The 19,406-nt window shown below is 34.5% G+C and overlaps 1 protein-coding gene across 9 annotated transcripts in view; it reads right to left on the bottom strand.

Moving 5' to 3' along the window:
* Window positions 1–962: 962 nt before the first annotated feature.
* Window positions 963–19,406, bottom strand: part of DCUN1D1 (defective in cullin neddylation 1 domain containing 1) — a 35,226-nt gene continuing 16,782 nt past the window's right edge. For 8 of the 9 annotated variants that reach the window (XM_061414811.1, XM_061414804.1, XM_061414845.1 and 5 more), the window contains 6 exons: window positions 19,063–19,279; window positions 17,704–17,872; window positions 15,379–15,509; window positions 5,395–5,477; window positions 5,049–5,145; window positions 963–3,759 (listed from right to left, as the gene is read on the bottom strand). In XM_061414811.1, the coding sequence (XP_061270795.1) occupies window positions 3,680–3,759; window positions 5,049–5,145; window positions 5,395–5,477; window positions 15,379–15,509; window positions 17,704–17,872; window positions 19,063–19,237 (735 nt within the window). In that variant the 5' untranslated portion in view covers window positions 19,238–19,279 and the 3' untranslated portion in view covers window positions 963–3,679. Of the gene's footprint in view, window positions 3,760–5,048; window positions 5,146–5,394; window positions 5,478–9,714; window positions 9,822–15,378; window positions 15,510–17,703; window positions 17,873–19,062; window positions 19,280–19,406 lie in introns of those variants that run through there. The other variant, XR_009736052.1, reaches the window with a different exon arrangement.

Below are 19,406 nucleotides of genomic sequence, written 5' to 3'. Positions count from 1 at the left end.
TGGAGGCAAGTAGAGTTCAGAAATATACTTGTTTATAATCAATTAAATGATGAACCATAATTTGAACCCTAATTATCACATTATGTAGAAATCACAATCCGGTATTGTGTGCTCAGTTATTAAGATAAATGTTAAATAGTTCACATTTTAAAAACATTTTATCATTACATTATCAAATTTGATAAAATCTTATCAAAACATCTATGTATGCAATATAAATCATGTTGTTAAAAGTATAAAGTAACATTTAAAGAAAACTGCTGAGGTGTCAAATAAGTATTTTCTATTAAATATATACAATTTAACATTTAGAACTCCATAAATTAATTCTTGCTGAAAGTTGATTCAGGTTTACAAAGGCATACTTTGTGAACTATAATAAATTTCCCCAGCACCACGTTCCTTTATTCCAAAATTCTTTCATTAGGTTTAACTTTCTTCTGTCATTCATATGTAAAAGTTACAGAAGGTTTACAATACGTAGTCTTCATAGTAACATGTTTTTAAAAAAATCTAAGCAAAGTGCACGTTAAACTGTCTACAACTACTCAAACCTCTTGATTATCATCAAATAAAAAATAGATGAACACTTCATTCACTTAAATCTTTCTGAGGAAAAAAAAATAGTATACCTTGCTTAAATAAGAATTTCCCAGTAAGGGTATTATATAAAAGATTTCCCATGTTATTTTATTAACTCTCTTTCACTCATTAAAACTTTTTAAAAGTCTAATGAAGAACATATACTTACAAAGCCATATTACACAACTACAGTACTGTTAAATAAAGCAGCCCAGTATAGTTGTAAACATTTCAAATATAGTAAACAAGACTTGGCATGTCTTTTCTCCCAAAAACTTGCCATTACAATGCTCTTTCCATTAATAATTATCCTTTCTAGAAAAGTTTTCCGGTATATTTTAGTCTTTAAAAGTATTACACTGAAATAATATGTGAAAAGATTTAGTCATGGCAATTTCACTGAAGCTTTTATTGCCTCTGTTGGTAATATGACAGGGATGTAAGAAACACAATTGAACTTACAGAGATATGCAGATGATAGTCACTAAAGATAACCTTGATCTCAAGTATTTTTATATGTGGGCACTTCTAATTTTATACACTTTACTATTTAAAAAGCATTACATTTTAAAATGTGTACCTGTTTTGACATTTGGCAAAAAGGAAACTGTACCTGTGGTTCAGTTTAAAACAAAAGAATCAGCATGGGGAGTTAACCAAAATGAAGACTGAAACACTAATTAATTAAAGCAATTCAAGTTGTGTGTGTGTGAGCATGTGTGTCCCTTTCAACCTGTCAATCTCACTCTTTCACACACACTCACACACACATGGCCATTATGTGTAAGCATTCTTAGTACAAAATATTCCCTACGTAACCCGACATTTATCCTCAGAAAAATCACACCACATTAAATCAGTCTTCTCTTTCAGGCCCTAGTAATAGTATTGTTTAATTCTAAGATGCCATCATAGAGTTAACAACCTTAACTTTTATGCTACATAATTATATTCAAAGCTTTATGTATTGTTTTGTTTATAATTACACAGTAATTATAAATGTTTAGTACCAAACTGATGACAAACACTATTTTGTTGAAAAGGTCTTGCATTTAAAAGGAAAAGTCTGTAAAACCCAAGGCACTAGGCCACGAACCAATATCAGACTTATATGAAAAACAAGTTCTATTGGGGAAAAAAAGCTAATCGGATCTCATTTCAAAACACAGCATACTGGAATTAATTAATCAATTCAAAAACAATACCGTAACTCAAAATCTTTAAGACAGGAAACAAAATAGTACATATATATATATATATATATCTTTTTAAAATATTTCATAATTGAAGTTCCTCTTAATATTTACAAATACGAAATCAGGAAATACTGAAAGCAGCAGGATTCTTCTTTTTTCTTTTTTTTTTAAATAACCAATTCCAGTAACCTGAATAAAACTGTCAAAATTTTCTTTTGATAGAATCATATTTTTGAATTAAAGTTATGATTAGAATATTAATATCTATGGGAAGAGCTTTCTAGTCAATTTCAAAATCATGTAAATAAAAAGTAGTTTTAATATATCCATTTCTTAAAATCATTTCCGCATCTACATTATAATGTACTGCTTTTCTGAAGTACATTCCTTTGATAATTTCAACATTAGACCTTACAGAGTGCCTGGATACACCAAGCAAAATCTACTCCTGCTAAAAACCAGTCATCCAGTCTCTGAAGTTTTACATTTTTTAAACCAGCCTTAAAGAAATGTTTAAAAAAGCAATAAACCCTTCTTCACATGTCAAGAAGTGAACAGAGAAATGAGCATTTTCAGCATGAAAGCAGTTCACAGGTCTTGTAATAAAAAAAAAATAGATACAAGATACAGTTCTGCTTTGATGTGAAAACTGAGCTAATCTGAGTGAAATAAAACATAGTAGAAACTAAATAATTTATGAAAATAGAAGCCAGATTTGTATTTTGCATCAAGTGCATGCTTGCTTGAAAATCCTTGCTCCTCAAGTATTTGGCAACCACAGTGATTAGCAGTTAAAACAATTTCAACAAAATAAGAAGTCATCAAAAATGGACTATTTGTCTGAAAGAGCAGTACCTATAAGAATTGAACTTCATGGCTCATTACAACCATTTTCAAAATTTAATTCCTACTTCTTCTTATAAATTAAGAGAATTTCATTTGTGTTCCATAGTGTGCTGACAAAACAAAAAAAAAACAAAAATAAACCCTCATGCCTAAATTTAGAATATTGTATTATGTAGCAATCTAAAACATTCAAACAAATTAAATAGTTTAACTTACTTAACAGGCATATAAGCATTTCAAAATCATAATGAAATCCAATTACGAGGTGCATAATGTAGACGGGAGTAGAATCTAACATTATGCAGATGTTTTTCTAAATAAAAGCCCCTGTAAGACAACTATATATAAACATGGGTAAGATAAGTGCAGACTAGTTCTGTGGAACCTTTTGAAATCGAGGGTCTAAAACACAATAAAATTTTGGGTAGGCACACCAAATTATCCTAAAATTTTTTCACGTTGGTTATTTTGACTTTTTTTCATCAGATACTCTACTCACATTAACAATACATGTAATTTGCCAGGAAAAAAAAAAAATCCCCCCATACCAAAACACCATTCCAGATCCGGTACACTTAAATATATCACTCTCACTGGAAGTGCTATCAGCATAGTCTTTGCAACTAGCCCAAAGCATATATTTAAGAAGTTTTTATAAACTGTGACGTTCATATGTTTAATTCTTATGCCAAACTTGTTTTCTGATGAAGACAGCATTGTGCTTTATGCAAGAATGGAAACTTCAAAATAATCACCATAAAGCTTCTAAGACTTATGGGAGAATAAACTAGGATGGTCCACAGATATAAGATGAAATCCACAATGTTGGAATAATAAATGTTTAGAGCGGCCCAGACTAGAAGACAAGCCCAAACCACCATTAGAAGAATGAAATACGATATGGTCCAAGATGTATCCTTAAAGTTTTGTCTCAACCCTCAGTCTGAATTGTGAGGATTGATCTTCAGTTCAGTCCAGCCAGCAGAAATTGACTGTGCAATTTTCCGTTGTATTTATTGTACAGACTATGTACATTCTAGAAGGTTCCTTCAGTGCTACACTGTTGTACTTTTTGTCCCAGCAATTTGAGGGCGTGCAAATTCCACAAAGTCATCAATAAGAACAGGCCATGCTCCTGTGGGGGGGATATGTGAGAAAGGAAAGAAACAAAAGCAGAAATAAGGCTAGTATTTAGCAGAATCCTTATTTTTTCTTAAATATCTTCCCTACAATTGTTAAAGCATATCATTATAAATATCCACACTGATAAGACCTCCAAATTTCTAGTTCTTTAACGTTTCAACCTAGAATATTCCTTGCATTTTCTCTTTTCTATTACTCCAACACTTGATCATTCTCTGAATGATAAAAAATAACACTCTTGGTAATCAGTAATATATGGTTTTCTGAAGGCCACTGAAGTAATCTGGTCAAATCCAGCCTTGATATGATGACACACTGCCAGTGCTGAAAGCATATTAAATTGGAGTTAACCTTTTTCTGCATTTTAGGGCAATCTTACAAAGGAAATTAAAAGCAAGGATCAGACACTAACCTATTTCATGATAATAAATTACTAAAGGATTTTAAATTATATATATGCATGCTCTATACATGCTTCTATGGCAACTTCCAAATCAGCAAGTTCTCCACTTTTGATAAGGCGTAACAGAAAGCACAATCATCAATTATTAGTCATTTCTCAATTCTTAAAGAAAACAATACATGACAATGAAAACAAAGATAAGGAAATAACATTATCTGTGGTTAGGTTAAATAGTTCAGGACACTTTTAAGGAGACCAACGTTACTAAAGATTTTTCAAAAAATACTGTCTATTCAAAAATATCAAAATACATCTTGCTAATTCTCAAGGGGAAGCAGGTAAGTACATGTGAAGAGATCAATGTAAACTACTACCAGTTCCAGAAAACAAAAATATCCTGGTAGTGGATGGCAGAGTTACCTTTCTAAATACATGAAGAAACAGCAGAAAAGTATTCAATCAGTGAATATTACTTAATGCCAATAGTGCTACAGTAGGAAAATAAAGTCCCATTTCCATGTGGCCTAAGTCACAAAACTCAAGGAGTTTACAATCAAGCTCACAGACAAAACAGACAATAAAAAAATATATATATATAGGCACTTACATTAAGAAAAGAGTAAGTTCCTAAAGTAGACTGAAAATCTAAAACATGAATGAAAATCACTCATGCCTTTCTGGAAAACATGAATACAGAGTTGGTATTTAAGGAAATAATACAGATTGGTAAAAGAGGATGAAGGCATTTTCTACATTCAGAAGAGCACAAATAAAAGCTCAGAAAAGAGAAACCTAAGAAAAACAGAAGTAGACAAGAAGTTCCAGGGTGTATGATTAAAGATATTTTTAAAGAATTGGTAGAGCAAAATATTCATTACCTTCTTCATCATAATTAGACATGTCATCTGCAATCATTGTACTGAAGTCTAAAAGAAGATTCCAAGTATCTTTTGGTATTGATCGTTTATGATGTTCCTATTAAGGAAAAAAAAAAATAACAAGAAGCATCCAATTCACTAAAATAGGGTTTCAAAAAAAACAGTCCAGAAGATGCTGAATACAAGAATTCAAAACAACCTATGTAATAAAATTCTGGAAATCAAATTTCTCATTCTACATCCAATACATGCTCTGAAATGAGTTAGGCATCCTTTAAAATGTTAATTTATCTTCAAACAAAGCAAAAATTTAGAAAACACCAAACCGCAGAAAACATGAACTTACCAACAAAAATTTATTCCATAAGTCTAAGAATTTAAATCTTCCATTAAGCACTAAATTCCAGTAGGCAATGGCCATTTCTAGATCTGTAATATTAAAAATAAATTATGTACTTCAAATGCCAGGAATATTTGTCCCTGAAAAAAAACACCAAGTAAGACAAAGATAGCCTTAATTAAAAAAAAAAAAAAAGCCTTGTGTCCTGAATACTTACATAATAAAAATTTCCTATAGATTTAAGTCCAAGCTTTATATCCTGCTTCCATCACCAATGCATGGTTCCTTCAGGGCAAGAAGGGTATCACTTACCTCATTAGGGGTTTCTGAAGTTTAAATGAGATAATGTAGGTAAGCATGTTTGATTATGTCATAAGTATTGAAATGTTAATGTATACCAGACCTCAGCCCTTTTGACATTTTGGACCAGATCATTTTTGTTGCGGGAGGCTGTCTTATGCATTACAGCATTAGCAGCATCCCTGGCCTCTACCCACTAGATGCCAGTAGCAGTTTCCTATCCCCAGTGGTGACAACCAAAAACATCTCCACATATTGCCAAAGATCCCCTGGGATGCAAAACTGCCCCAAGATGAAAATCACCAATGTACACGTATAAGCTGTAACGCAATGAGTTGCTATCCATAATCCTAATTAATCTTACATTCCAAGTTGTTGGCTCACTGATCCTGACCACAAGGAGACCATTAAGAATACTGATTAAAAATTTTAAATTAATAATAAACTAAGTCTGTCTTTTTAAAAGTTTGATGAAGAGGATATAAATGACTATTTAACTGGAGCAGAGAAGAGTAAAGAAGCAGTATTACTGCATGACAAAATATGTATCTGTCTTAAAAGAAGAACTAAAGTAGTTATATCAAGCTTTTATGAGTAAATTTACATTTCCAGGTCAGGAAAAATTCCATTCCAAGTAACTTAAAAGTTCTTTTTGATATGATCTCCAAACTACTCTGAAGAATCTGAAGAATCATGAGAGACTAAGACTCCAAAAACAGGCTCACATCCTACCTGAAAGAAAAACATAACAGGACATAAGGCAAAAAATCTCCCATCTTCACTAGATCCTACGCTCTTCAAGGACAGGGACTACATATCCCCGAACTAGCACTGAAATACACAGCAGGCATTCGGAAACTGGGGAATGAACAAGCTTCCTACGATTCTAGTTACAAATATGCACTCACCTCCAAATCCATCGTTATGTCTTCCCTCAAACTCAATGGAAAAGGTGCCTCTTCTTTTCTCCTATCCAAGGTTAAGCCCCTAACACCATTACTCTGGATCCAATATGCCATCCTGCCTTTTAGTTTACAGATTAGTTTTCTTCTCTCCTTGTATCCTCAACTTTGCCCTGTCTTCTGGCTTCCCCCTCCACAAAGGAACATACTCAAGTTATCAACTATCTTTAAAAAAAACTTTTTCTTCTACTTCTCCATCCCCTTACTAGCTACCCTCTTTCTCCTTCCCTTCACAAATTATCTTGAAACAGTGCATGGAGTCTTCTACTTTTATTTTTAATGTGCTCACGAAAACATGTCTGAAAGTCAAGTTCAGATCCCCATGTTTTATGAGAACTAGAAACAGGACATCAGTCCCTAATCACAAATCCTTTTTAATCTTTGCAATCTTTAATGCTCTACACCAAATACTCCTTCCAGGTTCTTTACTTTTATTATTTTCCTTACCAATCAAACATAGAGCATACCAATCAAAGCAGAGAGATAACGTGCAGTAGAATTGCTGCTATTAGCCTGTCTAGTAGGATTTGCTGTTATTAGCATGCTTAATGATATCCTTCTTCACTTCAAATGCATTAAATTTATGAAAACTAAGCTTATTACTGTGTTAGCGTTTTTCCTTTTTAAAAAATAATAATGAGAAACAATGAAATATTCAAGTAATTGTAAACCCTGAGACAATTATAAATGCCTCAGGTTGTAAAAGAAGAGAACTTTTTGTAATCTACATTCATTGTCCAATTTCTTTACCCCTCAGACACTTTAATTCTATAAACTAGTGTCCACCTTCGTCACTCACCCCACTGAAAGTAATCTCTAAAGGGTCACCAAGCCCTTCTGGTTGCCAAATAAACCTTAATGTCCTTAATTTACTGGGCTCTCTGCCATATTTGACAAAATTGAGCACATCTCTGGGATGGAACTGTCGCTTCTTTTAGCTTTAACAGTATTACTCTACTGATTTTCCTCTGTCCTTTCTGGCTTTATTTTCTTTTACTTCTCCTCTTCCTTCCTTCATCCATTAAATGTTGATATTCTGTAGCACTGAATGTCAGTAATAACCACTTCTACTTCTCTCATATTTTTCAAACCTTTACCTTCTTTCAAGTTGTATGCTCAACCATCTCTAACAAGTCCTAAAATCTGAAACTTCTCTCTACATATTCTTGATTCTTACATCTAACTGCCTAAGGGTATCTTCAACTGGATATCCACAAACAACTCAAATTCAATAGGACTCAAACTCAACTCTTTCTACAGATCTACCATTTCCTTCTCTTTCAATGAATGTTATCACTCTACAGTGTTTCTCAGTGAAACGCCATTTTTCACTGTAAGGAACAGTCCTATGCACTGCAGGTCCTTGAGCAGCCCCCTAATTCTGAAAGAAACCCTGTCATTATAACAATACCAAAAATACCACTTGCACATCTCCAAACACCCCCAAATGGGGGTTAATACTAACTTCCTCATCACAATTTCAAACAAAGCTTTCTCATTTTGGCTTCTAAGTACCTTTTAAATCTCTCTCTCTTCTCCATTCCCACTTTCAGGGCCTATGCCAGGGTCCTTTTTGTTTCTAGCTTCATAAGCAATTTCTCTTCCTATAGTTCTGCCTCTATTCCTTTTAAAGGACCACACTGCTTTCAGATGGACCTTGCAGGCACACAAATTTGGTTTCACTTCCATGTTAAAAGTCTTCAATGATTAAAACAACGAGACACCACTACACACGTTTTGGAATGCTCAAAATCCAAAACACTGACGATATCAAATGCTGGCGAGGATATGAAGCAAAAGGAACTCTCAGTCACTGCTGGTGAGAATGCAAAATAGTACAGCCACTTTGGAATAGTTTGACAGTTTCTTACAAAACATACGCTTACCATATGATCCAGCAATCACATTCCTGGTATTTTCCCAAATGAACTGAAAACTTGTATCCACACAAAACCCTGTACATGAATGTTTACAGAAGCTTCTTCATAACTGCCAAAACTTGGAGGCAACCAACATATCCTTTAGTAGGCACACATATAAACTGTGGTACATCCAGATGAAGGAAAATTGTTTGGTGCTAAAATGAAATGTGCTATCAAACCACAAAAAGATATGGAAGAAAACAAATTCATAATAATGCTATTAAGTGAAAGAAGGCAATGTGCAAAGGCTACACACTGTATGATTCCAACTAAAAAAGGCAAAACTTTGGAGATAGAAAAAAGATCGGTGGTTGCCAGCAGTTAGGCGGGAGGAAAGGATGAATGGAAGAGCATAGAATTATTTCAGGAAGAATGAAACTTTTCTGTATGATGTTATAATGGTAGATACATGTCCTTATACATTTGTCCAAATTCATAGAACATACAATACCAAGAGTGAACCCTAGGGTAGGAATAAATTAGGAGTTCGGGATTAAAATATACACACTATTATACATGGAGTAGAGAACCAATGAGGACCTAGTGTATAGCACAGGGAAATATATTCAATATCTTATAATAACCTATAATGAAAAAAGGTGTATGTGTATAAACACACACACATATATATCTGAATCACTTCGCTGTACACCTGAAACACAACATGTAAATCAACTATATTTCAATAAAATTTTTAGAAAGAAAAAGAGTGAACCCTACTGTAAAATTAAAGTTTGGATGATAATGATGTGTCAATGTAGGTACAACTGTAACAAACGTACCTCTCTGGTGGGGATTTGATAATGGGAAAAGGTATGTATGTGTGGGAGAATAGGATAACTGGGAAATCTCTGTATCTTCTGCTCAATTTTGCTGTAAATCTAAAGCAATTCAAGAAATAAAATCTATTAACTTCTAAAAAATCTGCAATGTTTCCCACTGCCTTCAGATAAAATCTACAATTCTAGTCAAATGGACTCACTTGCAGTTTCTCAAAGGTGCTCTGTCTCTCACCTCCAAGAAATTGAACTTGCTAATCTTTCCACATTCAAGATAGCTTCTTTTTCTTTTGGTTTTGAAATAATATATTCATTCTTCAAGGATCAAATATTATAATCTTTGTGAAGACTTTGCAAACTCACCCAGACAGACAAAGATGCTCCTAACTCCATGCTCTCAGAGTAAGCAGTCAATAAATGTTTTTGGATGAAACAGGAATACTCAAATATTAATAAATTTTTATTAGGAGCTGAAACACAGAAGATTAAATTTTACAGGAATAAAATGTCAATTGCCACAAGCCTGTGAAAAACTGCCTGCCCTTCAGGGACTTCCCTGGTGGCCCTCTGGCTAGGACCCAGCACTCTGTCTGTCTGGGCCCTGGGTTCAGTCCCTGATTAGGAAACTAAAATCCCATAAGCTGCACAGCACAGACATTAAAAAAAAAGAAAAGCTGCCCTTTAGTCAGAAATGTCTGAATGACAGAGAGAACAGTTCAGCTAGACAAAAGTGGTTTAATGTAGTAGTTTAGCATCTTAAATCTCAACTCTTCCCCTAATTAAGCAGCCCTGGGCAACTAAGCTCATTTCTCTGTAATTCAGTTTAAAATAAAGATAATAGTATCTACCCTCATGAGATTGTTGTAAGAATTAAATGAGAGAATACACATAAAGTATTAGAACAATCTGGTAAATAATATGTTCTATTACTATTGTTTGAGTTATTTTTAAAACTATTATTATATATTCTGAAGCAGTATGGGAAAGAAAAGAAACTCAATAATGTAACAAGAAGCAACAACAGCAATTAGAATAAACAGAAGGGTAACACAGAGGGAAAGAGACACAAGAAAGTCCTAGTAATAGTATTACCTAAAACAGATACTTGCAGAATGAAGCCTTAAGCCCTTATAATAAAATTAAAAATGCAAACAGAGGTAATCCCAGTGTCACTCTTTCACAGAGAATCAACAAGGGCTATGTGCTGTTTCATAAAAGATGATCAGCTGAGTGCCAGACAAAAATGGACATGAACTGAGACTGAATCCCCTAAAGGGAAACAAAATGTTGCCAACTCACTAGGGAGGATGAATGGTGATTTAAAATCCTTTTCACAAAGTCTTAATTTACCTAGAAATATCTAAGTTCAGTTCACAACATAATACAATAAAAAGAACATAAAATGTGGAGTCAGAAGATGTGAGGTTCAGTCCCAATTCTAACAACTCTAAAGTTATGTGACCTTAAAAGTCAGCCTCTCTGACCAGGAGTTTCCTTAATGACAAAGAGGTTGGTTTTACTTAGCTCAAAGTGTTGTTATAAGAACCAAATGGGATTGTGTAAATAAAAATACACATTAAAAAACTCTATAAAATTATTTCTAAATATTAAATGTTTAATAAATGTTAAAAATTTCTAAATTCTAGGTGAACTGGCAACAGTTTATAAGAAAATAAAGTTCAGGTTTAATAAGTTTAATAAGTTCAGGATGATCCTAAAAATAATATGGCTGTTAAAAAACAAAAGCAATTTTTCGACAAATTAACAGAATGAACAGTCTTCCAAAAAATAACAGACCCATGGTGTTCTACATTAAATAGCCACCTTCTGGAGTATTATATTCAGCTTTAAGAATTCTATTTTGAGAGAAACCAAGAAACTGGAAATGTTATCTAGGGGTGACAGCAACAGGAATAACAAAGGTCTTCTCAAATGAAGAATAGTTTGGAATGCTGACTTGAAAAAAATGAGAAAGGATAAATGAGAAAAATCTTGAAAGGGTTAGCCTTCCTTTGTGCTGCTGCAGAGGACAAATAAAAACAGTTGTAAAAGTTGTAAGGACAAAGATGTCATAAGGAAAAACAACAACAGTATTCTGTGATAAGAATGAACCACTTTCTAAAATGACATGTGTTCAATTCCCACCCTGTATGTTCAAACATAAAAGCTAAATGAGCATCAGGTACAGATGCTACATTGCATAGGTTAGATTTAACACAGAACTTATGAAATCCCTTTCAAATTTAAGATTCAGAAGACTACCAGAAATGGCAGGTGACTGAAGCAGAAGGTGACAAAGGAAGTATCCTATCCTGGTGTCATAAGAAATAAGGTTACAGAAAATGAGAAAATATGGGAAACACCAGCTCTCATTATAGCTAGCCCAGCTATTTATAAATAAACCACAATGCTGTCACTGTCGCTCTCTGCCAATTTGTTTTGGGCCTCAACTCTTCTCCTACCATCTCCTAATTCCTTTCTGCCAAATATTATAATTTAAGAGCCCTGTAAACCCTTAGAAACGCTGTCAAGAAAACTTTCTTTTTAATTAACTTCAACTAAGCAAGTCATTACATTTCCTGACACCCAACATCAGTGCAAAAACAAAAAGAGAAATTATGATTTGTCTTTTATTATTTTTTTTTAATTAAGACTTTTTAGTTTTAGGTTTATGGAATTGAGCAAAAAGTACAGAATTCCCATATATCTTTATCCCACGCATGTACACTATGTCATTTCAGTCATGTCCAACCCTTTGGGACGCTATGGACTGTAGCCAGTCAGGCTCCTCTGTCCATGGGATTCTCCAGGCAAAAATACTGGAGAGGGCTGCCACTTCCTCCTCCAGGGAATCTTCCAATCCAGGAACTGAACATAAGTCTCTTGTCTCCTGTCAACAGGGTTCTTTATCACTAGTGCCATGCTACTACCTTCCCCCATTTTTAAGATATTGCTTTGTTCTGTGCTTAGTCCTTCAGTCATGTCCAACTCTTTGCAACCCTATGGACCATAGCCCGCCAGGTTCCTCTGTCCATAGGGATTCTCCAGGCAAGAATACTGGAATGGGTCGCCATGCCCTCCTCCAGGGGATCTTCCCAACCCAGGGATGGAAGGAAGGTCGCCCTCATTGCAGGCCGATTCTTTAACATATGAGCCACCAAAGAAGTCCAAGAATACTGGAGTAGGTTGCCTATCTCGTCTCTACAGGACCTTCCAGATCCAGGAATTGAACCAGGGTCTCCTGCACTGCAGGCAGATTCTTTACCAGCTGAGATACCAGGGAAGTCTTTAGTATATTTCTTACAAATGATGAGCCAATATTATTAGCAAAAGTGTATCAGTTTACATTAGGGCTCACTTTGTGCTGTACATTCTACAATTTGGAGCTTTTTTAAAACAACTTTTAAATTGTGGCTGCTGCTAAGTCGCTTCAGTCATGTCTGACTCCGTGCAACCCCAGAGACGGCAGCCCACCAGGCTCCCCCGTCCCTGGGATTCTCCAGGCAAGAACACTGGAGTGGGTTGCCGTTTCCTTCTCCAATGCGTGAAAATGAAAAGTGAAAGTGAAGTCACTCAGTAGTGTCCAACTCTTAGTGACCCCATGGACTGCAGCCTATCAGGTTCCTCCATCCATGGGATTTTCCAGGCAAGAGTACTGGAGTGGGGCTAGATACACATAAAATTTATAATCTTAAGCATTTTTCAGTGTATAGTTCAGTAATGTGAGTTACATTCCCACTATTGTGCAATGAATCTCCAGAACTCTTCACCTTAGAAAACAAACTCGACACCCATTAAACAATGTTACTTTTTTCTTAAGCTCAATACTTACTACAGAATAAAACAATTTTAAAATCTAATTCTTCAGTATACTTTTCTCAACTTTTCCTGTAATCTAAAATTCCAATATACCATATTAATATAAAATTAATATGCTATAAAACAGCTATAAAATGTCAATTTTATCTTTGCCAAATACAATAAAAACTAAGATTCAATATCAAAACTACATAGTCACCCAAAAATATCATTTATACTGTGCTCTAGTGAGAGGCAGAGATATAACTAAGCAATATGTCAGCCCCAGTTAAATCAACATCTGATAGTCACAATATTTTCTCTATTCGTATCAAAATATTGTGCTACATTTTTAAACACAACAGAAATAATTATTTCAGTACATACATGTAAATTCAAATGCTTCAATCGATTTTTATTTGTGGGAAGAGAAAAGGAGACTAGAAAAAACAATCCAGTTAACAGGTGGCCACAGATACAAGACAGAGAAATTAACACTGGGTATCCCAGCTTATTTTGTCTGCAAAATGAGGACTTTTCCTGGAAGAATAAAATCCAACCGAAATTAACTGAAAAGACGACTTCATCATTCCAAATTTTGCTTAATACATATTTTGTATTCAGTCACATTTAGTCCCTCTTTGGGTCAATTCTCCAGTACAAATATTGTACATTCATCCCTTCCGCTAGCTTTCAGTCACGTCCTGTGTGTGCATGCTAGGTCGCTTCGGTCGTGTGCGAGTCTTTGTGACTCTATGGACCGTAACCAGCCTGGCTCCCCTATCCATGGGATTCTCCAGACAAGAATACTGGAGTGGGTTGTAGTACCCTCCTGCAGGAAATCTTCCCAACCCAGGGATCAAACTTGCGCCTCTCCTATATTGGCACGCAGGTTCTTCACCACTAGCGCTACCTGGAAAGCTTTCAGTCACTTCCTCGGTCTAATTCCATAATCCTTTTCTCATTTTTTCTCGCTAATCTAAAATATAAAGAATGATTAGTACAAGAGGCCCTTATTAGCCTCTCCTATTACCTTATCTTCAATTACCTTGTCTTCAAAATCAACAAACAAACTCACTTCCATCATTTAACGTGCTGTGCCTCCATTTCTTCATCTGCCAAAAAAGGATAAGTCTCTAGCACTCTATGAGTGGCACATGGTAGCTGGTGAATTACTGAATGAAAGAATGAGTAACTCATAAAGTTGTTAAACATGAAATGAGGCAGTGTATATAAAGTACTTAGCACACTGCGCCACCATCATGATCTTCAGTGCATCCCCACAGCCCACAGATTCCAATTTAAGCCCTTCTGTCCAGTTTTTAAAAAGAAGTCTTATTAAATGAGTCTTATTGTGTCTCACCAATTTATGCTCCAAACAAGCATTTGCACTAAAATCAAATCATTTTCTCTCTTCTACAAAGAAGCCAAGCTTATTTCTAAAGTCTGAGACCTTCATTTATAACTACCCTCTCCCTGGAACATCTTTCATCTTCACTTACCCAGCCAAATATCAAATCCTTGAGTTCACATTCCCTCTTGCCCAGGAAGCACTTCCCAGCCATTCCTGCTTTTACTCATTTCTCCTTTTATCTAAAACCCTATTTTGTATTATGTGCTACTGTCTACCTTCTCTGAATGATCTGCACTGAAGCTTTTACTTCCACTTCCTTAGCCATCATCCCCAGAGCAAATGTGTGGTTATTTCTACAGTATAAACTGACTGATCTAAACTGTTAACAGTGGCTATTTTGGGACAAGATGATAAATAAAAATCACCTTTTTATTCTTTCTTACAGTTTCCAAATACTTCAAATCAAAAAGAATAAATTTACAAAAAAGAATAGAGTCACATTCTAAGACTCAGAAATTTTAAAATGCTATTTCAACAGATACACAGTGAAAAACTTATGATCCTAAGATCCTACAGTATCTTCTGAAAAATAAACAAGCAAACATACATACCTATGTCAGTGGAATTTTAATATTTCCTGTATTGTAGTTCTTAAAAAAAAATCAGTGGTTCATATATAGTACCTAGAGTAACCCTATTATTGAATAGGCAGGGTATTTTCTGATTAACTAGAAGTTCATTGTTTCTCATTGTTTTTCAGTAGCTGATAATAACTTTATGCTCAAAACAGAACTTTCAATTACAAAACAAAAGTGACATGGTCAATGTAGATGAATGTATTTGAAACACCAAATATAATTTTTTAAAATTCTTACCTAAACCTTTTTGTCCTGGATTCTTCGCAAAATTAAAAGTAAACTGGTAGAAATCCTTAAATCGTCCCGGTTCTTTCAATTCTTGCTCCATCTTGGGTATCTGGGCCTTTAGTTTTTCTATGCTGTCACATCTATACAAAATTAAGTTTATAAAAGATAAGCTTTTCCTTTATAAATCAAAAACTTATTTATTCCTCTAACAGTTTATTTCATAGAACTCTTTTTAAAAATCCATTAAAATATCTTTTTAAATTATATAAACAAGTATGGGATTAGCTGGAAGAAGAAAAGTTCTAGAGCGATTAAAGGTTAGCAATAATCACTATTTTTAAGAGAAATGGGCTATGACTTTTAATTATGTATTCATGGCACAATCAATACACCCAAATGGTAGAAGTCAGCTGTAATGAACAGATAAGAATGTATAGCAATCAGCTCTGCAATCATCAGTTTAAACTGTAGCAGTATTCCTTACATGGAAACAATCCACAGGTCTAGCTTCCAAACAAATTGAAAGTACGGTCTCTTGGCTAGGTGAGGAAACAGGCATTCCTCTTGAAAACTTCTCATTATATTCAAAGTACCATCTCCAACTGAAGTTATCTCAAATCAGTATTAAGCTTTTTTCTGTATCTGAAACCATTCAATTTCCAAGGAGCTTAAATGGATTCAAGTACCAAGTCCTACTTTCCTTAAGGTAGAAATCTTCTATCTGTTATAGATTCCACAAACCAATCACTATACTTTTTTTCCTTCAAATCATTTTTGCTTTTGTTTTCCTTTCATGGTCTTTGTAACACCTCCCAGATTATTAGTTTGTAAATTAAAATTCTGCTTTGGAAGTTCATTACATTTTACATGAACTCACTTTTGAATGAGGGAAAAAAAGAGTTCCAGTGAAACCGGTCCTAGTATAGAAAACTCCAAACCGGTCCTAGTATAGAAAATTCCAGCAAGTTCAGGATAAGGCTGGCTTTGGCTATAAAACCGTGTCGAGACCAGATATTAATTTACTGTTTCTTAGCTTTAAATTCACCCTTCTTTGCCCTACTTTGTGACTGTTTGCAGTGGACTACAAATTGTGAGACTTCATTTTTTTTCTTGTCAGCTGGCTCACCACTAGGTTCTACCAATAGAGGGCGATGAAAGGCTGGAAGCGGAGGAAGGAATTTTTCTTAGCCCAGTCTTTTCTGCAGAGAGCGAGGGTTTCAGTGTACTGGGAGGTCCTAGCAGTGCAACTTGCACGGCTCTCAGCAAGTGACCCTTAGAGCTAGCTTCTTCTCCGAGAAGCAGGCAGCATGCTCCAGAAGTAGCCAGGCACCGTCTTCTGGGGTCAGAATCTTAGCCTTGTGGGGATCCTCTTAAGCTTCCAAGTTCGTTCCTTGTTTCCTTCCCTCAGCTCCAGGGGTGGTGACAGCTTCTTACAGTTACCACCTTTGTTATACTTAGAATTTTCTTTTACCCCATTTACACAATATAACAATTTCTAAAATTTACCCTGTTCAAATCACTGGTATGGTTTGTGTGTCCGGTCTGGACCCTGACTGATTACAATGTCCTTCAGGCTCTCAAGAATCAGAATGACTGAATTCATTCTGATACTTTTTTTTTTTTTTTCATTCTGATACTTTAATACTACCTAACTCTCTAGTTTCTCTCTACTTCTATTTCCTCATTTCTTAAATGCGAGTATAACCACTACTACAGTCACAAAACTGGTGTGAAGTGGTAGGTGAAGTACTTACTTAGCATAGTTCCTGAAATGAATGTTCAACAAACGTTCAGCTTTTATTATTCAAAAGCACTCACTAAAAACATTAAGGACAGCCTGTCACTGATCACAGACTGAATACTTTCAGAGCCTCATTAAATGTAGACAACTAGTGGCCACAGGTAAAACCTCTACCTATGACTTTTCAATCTATTTATTAACAAGACATTTAGCTAACCAGTTGTCAAGGTTTGTGTAGAACAAAAAGTAATTAGTAACTTCCAAGATTTTTAAATTCTAGGAGCTTGTTTACAAATTCAGAGTTCACCACCTCACATTAGGAAATAACTTAAAACTTGCTCACTTCACTTACCCACATAAAATATTAAAGCACAGTAATTTTAATACTAGTGAACCTCCCTTAGAAACAAATGATAAAAGCATAAAGCAAACAGAACAGAACAGGTTGTACTAACTACACAGATAACTTGACATGGGAAGGAACTAGCATATTAGCCCATTTCTATTTACAGCAATGTCTGAGGCAGAGATATCAGTTCCACAGTAACTCTTACAGCACTGCACCTAATTTCATATGAAGATTATACACGCACCCTAATTCTGTCATGCCATCCATGAACTCCTGTTTGGAGAACTCGCACTGTGTTGCTGCTCTGAACTTCCACGCGATGATCAACACACTGATGCTGGCTGGATCGAGGGCCAGGTCATCACAGAACTGCTGTATACCATCTATTCCAATTTTATTTTCATCTTGAGGATCTTTAAAAACACCAGTACAATATGAAATTAGTGCCATACTTTCTATGCTATTCCTAAAACTGAGAAACGGAATGCTTTCTGTTCCATATTTTAAAATGATCACAACAGACCAAAAATATGAAGAAATAGTTTTAACTGTTATTTTCCCCTGTAATATTTAAAGCCACTTTACCCCTGAAACAGCATTCTTAAACAGCAAGATAGGCACTAGATAGGACCTGGTTTTTTAAAAGTCTCATTTATTCATATGAAAAAAGTCCCATACTTACACAGAACCAGAAAATCTGACATTCCTATACAGGGGAAAAAGGATTTTTACTGAACATATCCACATTTTACAAAGGAACTCTAAACAGTATTCTATACAGAAATTCTTTTCTCCTTGAAGTTTAATTTCACTATAGAAATCACTTCTTAGATAACACCAGAAAAACCAAACTGTGTGATTCAATTCTAATCACAAGACAAACATCTGCTATTCAAATTAAAGAAAATCCCCAACTATCAAAATTTACTTTTCAGACAGCAAAAATTTAGACACAAATACAAGGAGAAAGAAGTACTCATAAACTTTGTCAAAAAAAAATGTGCACATCTTTTGACTTTGGGGCAAGAGCTATGTATAAAATATCAATATAATCCCACCTTTGGAAAAACTTTGAAATAATTGTATATATATATATATTTCTGCATAAAAGACACAGAAAGTTGAACACCAGGCTATTAAATATTGGTTCTCTCAGGAGAATAAATAAGTAAAAGACATAGAAACTATTGACTTTTTCTTTATTAAATCTATTATGTATTGTTTAACTTTTTAAAAGTATATATTACTTTATAATTATTTAAAAGTTACTAAAATTATTAGGCAGGTTTCCTTAAAATTGGCTTAGCTGAGTTTTATGAAAATGAGGGAAAAAACCTAGTCCCCCCAGTCCCCATTCTCAAACTGGGTAACAGAGGAGGAAAAAAGGAGGCAAATAAAAGGGAAGGAAATAAAGACACTAAGAAGAAATTTTAGTGAAAAGAGGGAAATAATTTTTCAGATTTCTTAAATTAATTCTAAGATCTAAAGAGCTCTGTTAGACACATCTACCCGATTAATGTCCTCTGTATTATTTGATTTCTCTCAAGAAGCATGTAACTCTGGAAAACCTGGTTCAAAAATATTTAAAGTCACAAACACTCACCTTTGTATCTACTGTATAGTTGTTCTAACTTCTTCCTGTCCAATGATCCTTTTACACTCTCTCGTATATAAAGTTCAGGATTTTGAAAAAAATTGTCTGTTGCAACATCTAACTTCCAGTCATTTTGAGACAGACAACTTACTGCTGTTTTTTCACTAGATTGTGTGAAGATCATAAACTGACGAACTTTATCCTTCTGCGATGATTTCAACTTGTTCTATTGAAACCAGAAAATAAACTGAAACTCTGTAACGTCACAAAAGACTAAGTATTTCTATACTGCTGACTAAATCATTTTTAGCAATACACATGCCTCATAAAATAATAAAACATTTAGCTTAATG

The sequence above is a fragment of the Bos javanicus genome, chromosome 1 (assembly GCF_032452875.1).
Source record: "Bos javanicus breed banteng chromosome 1, ARS-OSU_banteng_1.0, whole genome shotgun sequence".
In the NCBI taxonomy this organism is placed as follows: domain Eukaryota; kingdom Metazoa; phylum Chordata; class Mammalia; order Artiodactyla; family Bovidae; genus Bos; species Bos javanicus.
The sequence above is the reverse complement of the archived record's forward strand: the minus strand, read 5'-3'. Positions and strand labels throughout refer to the sequence as shown.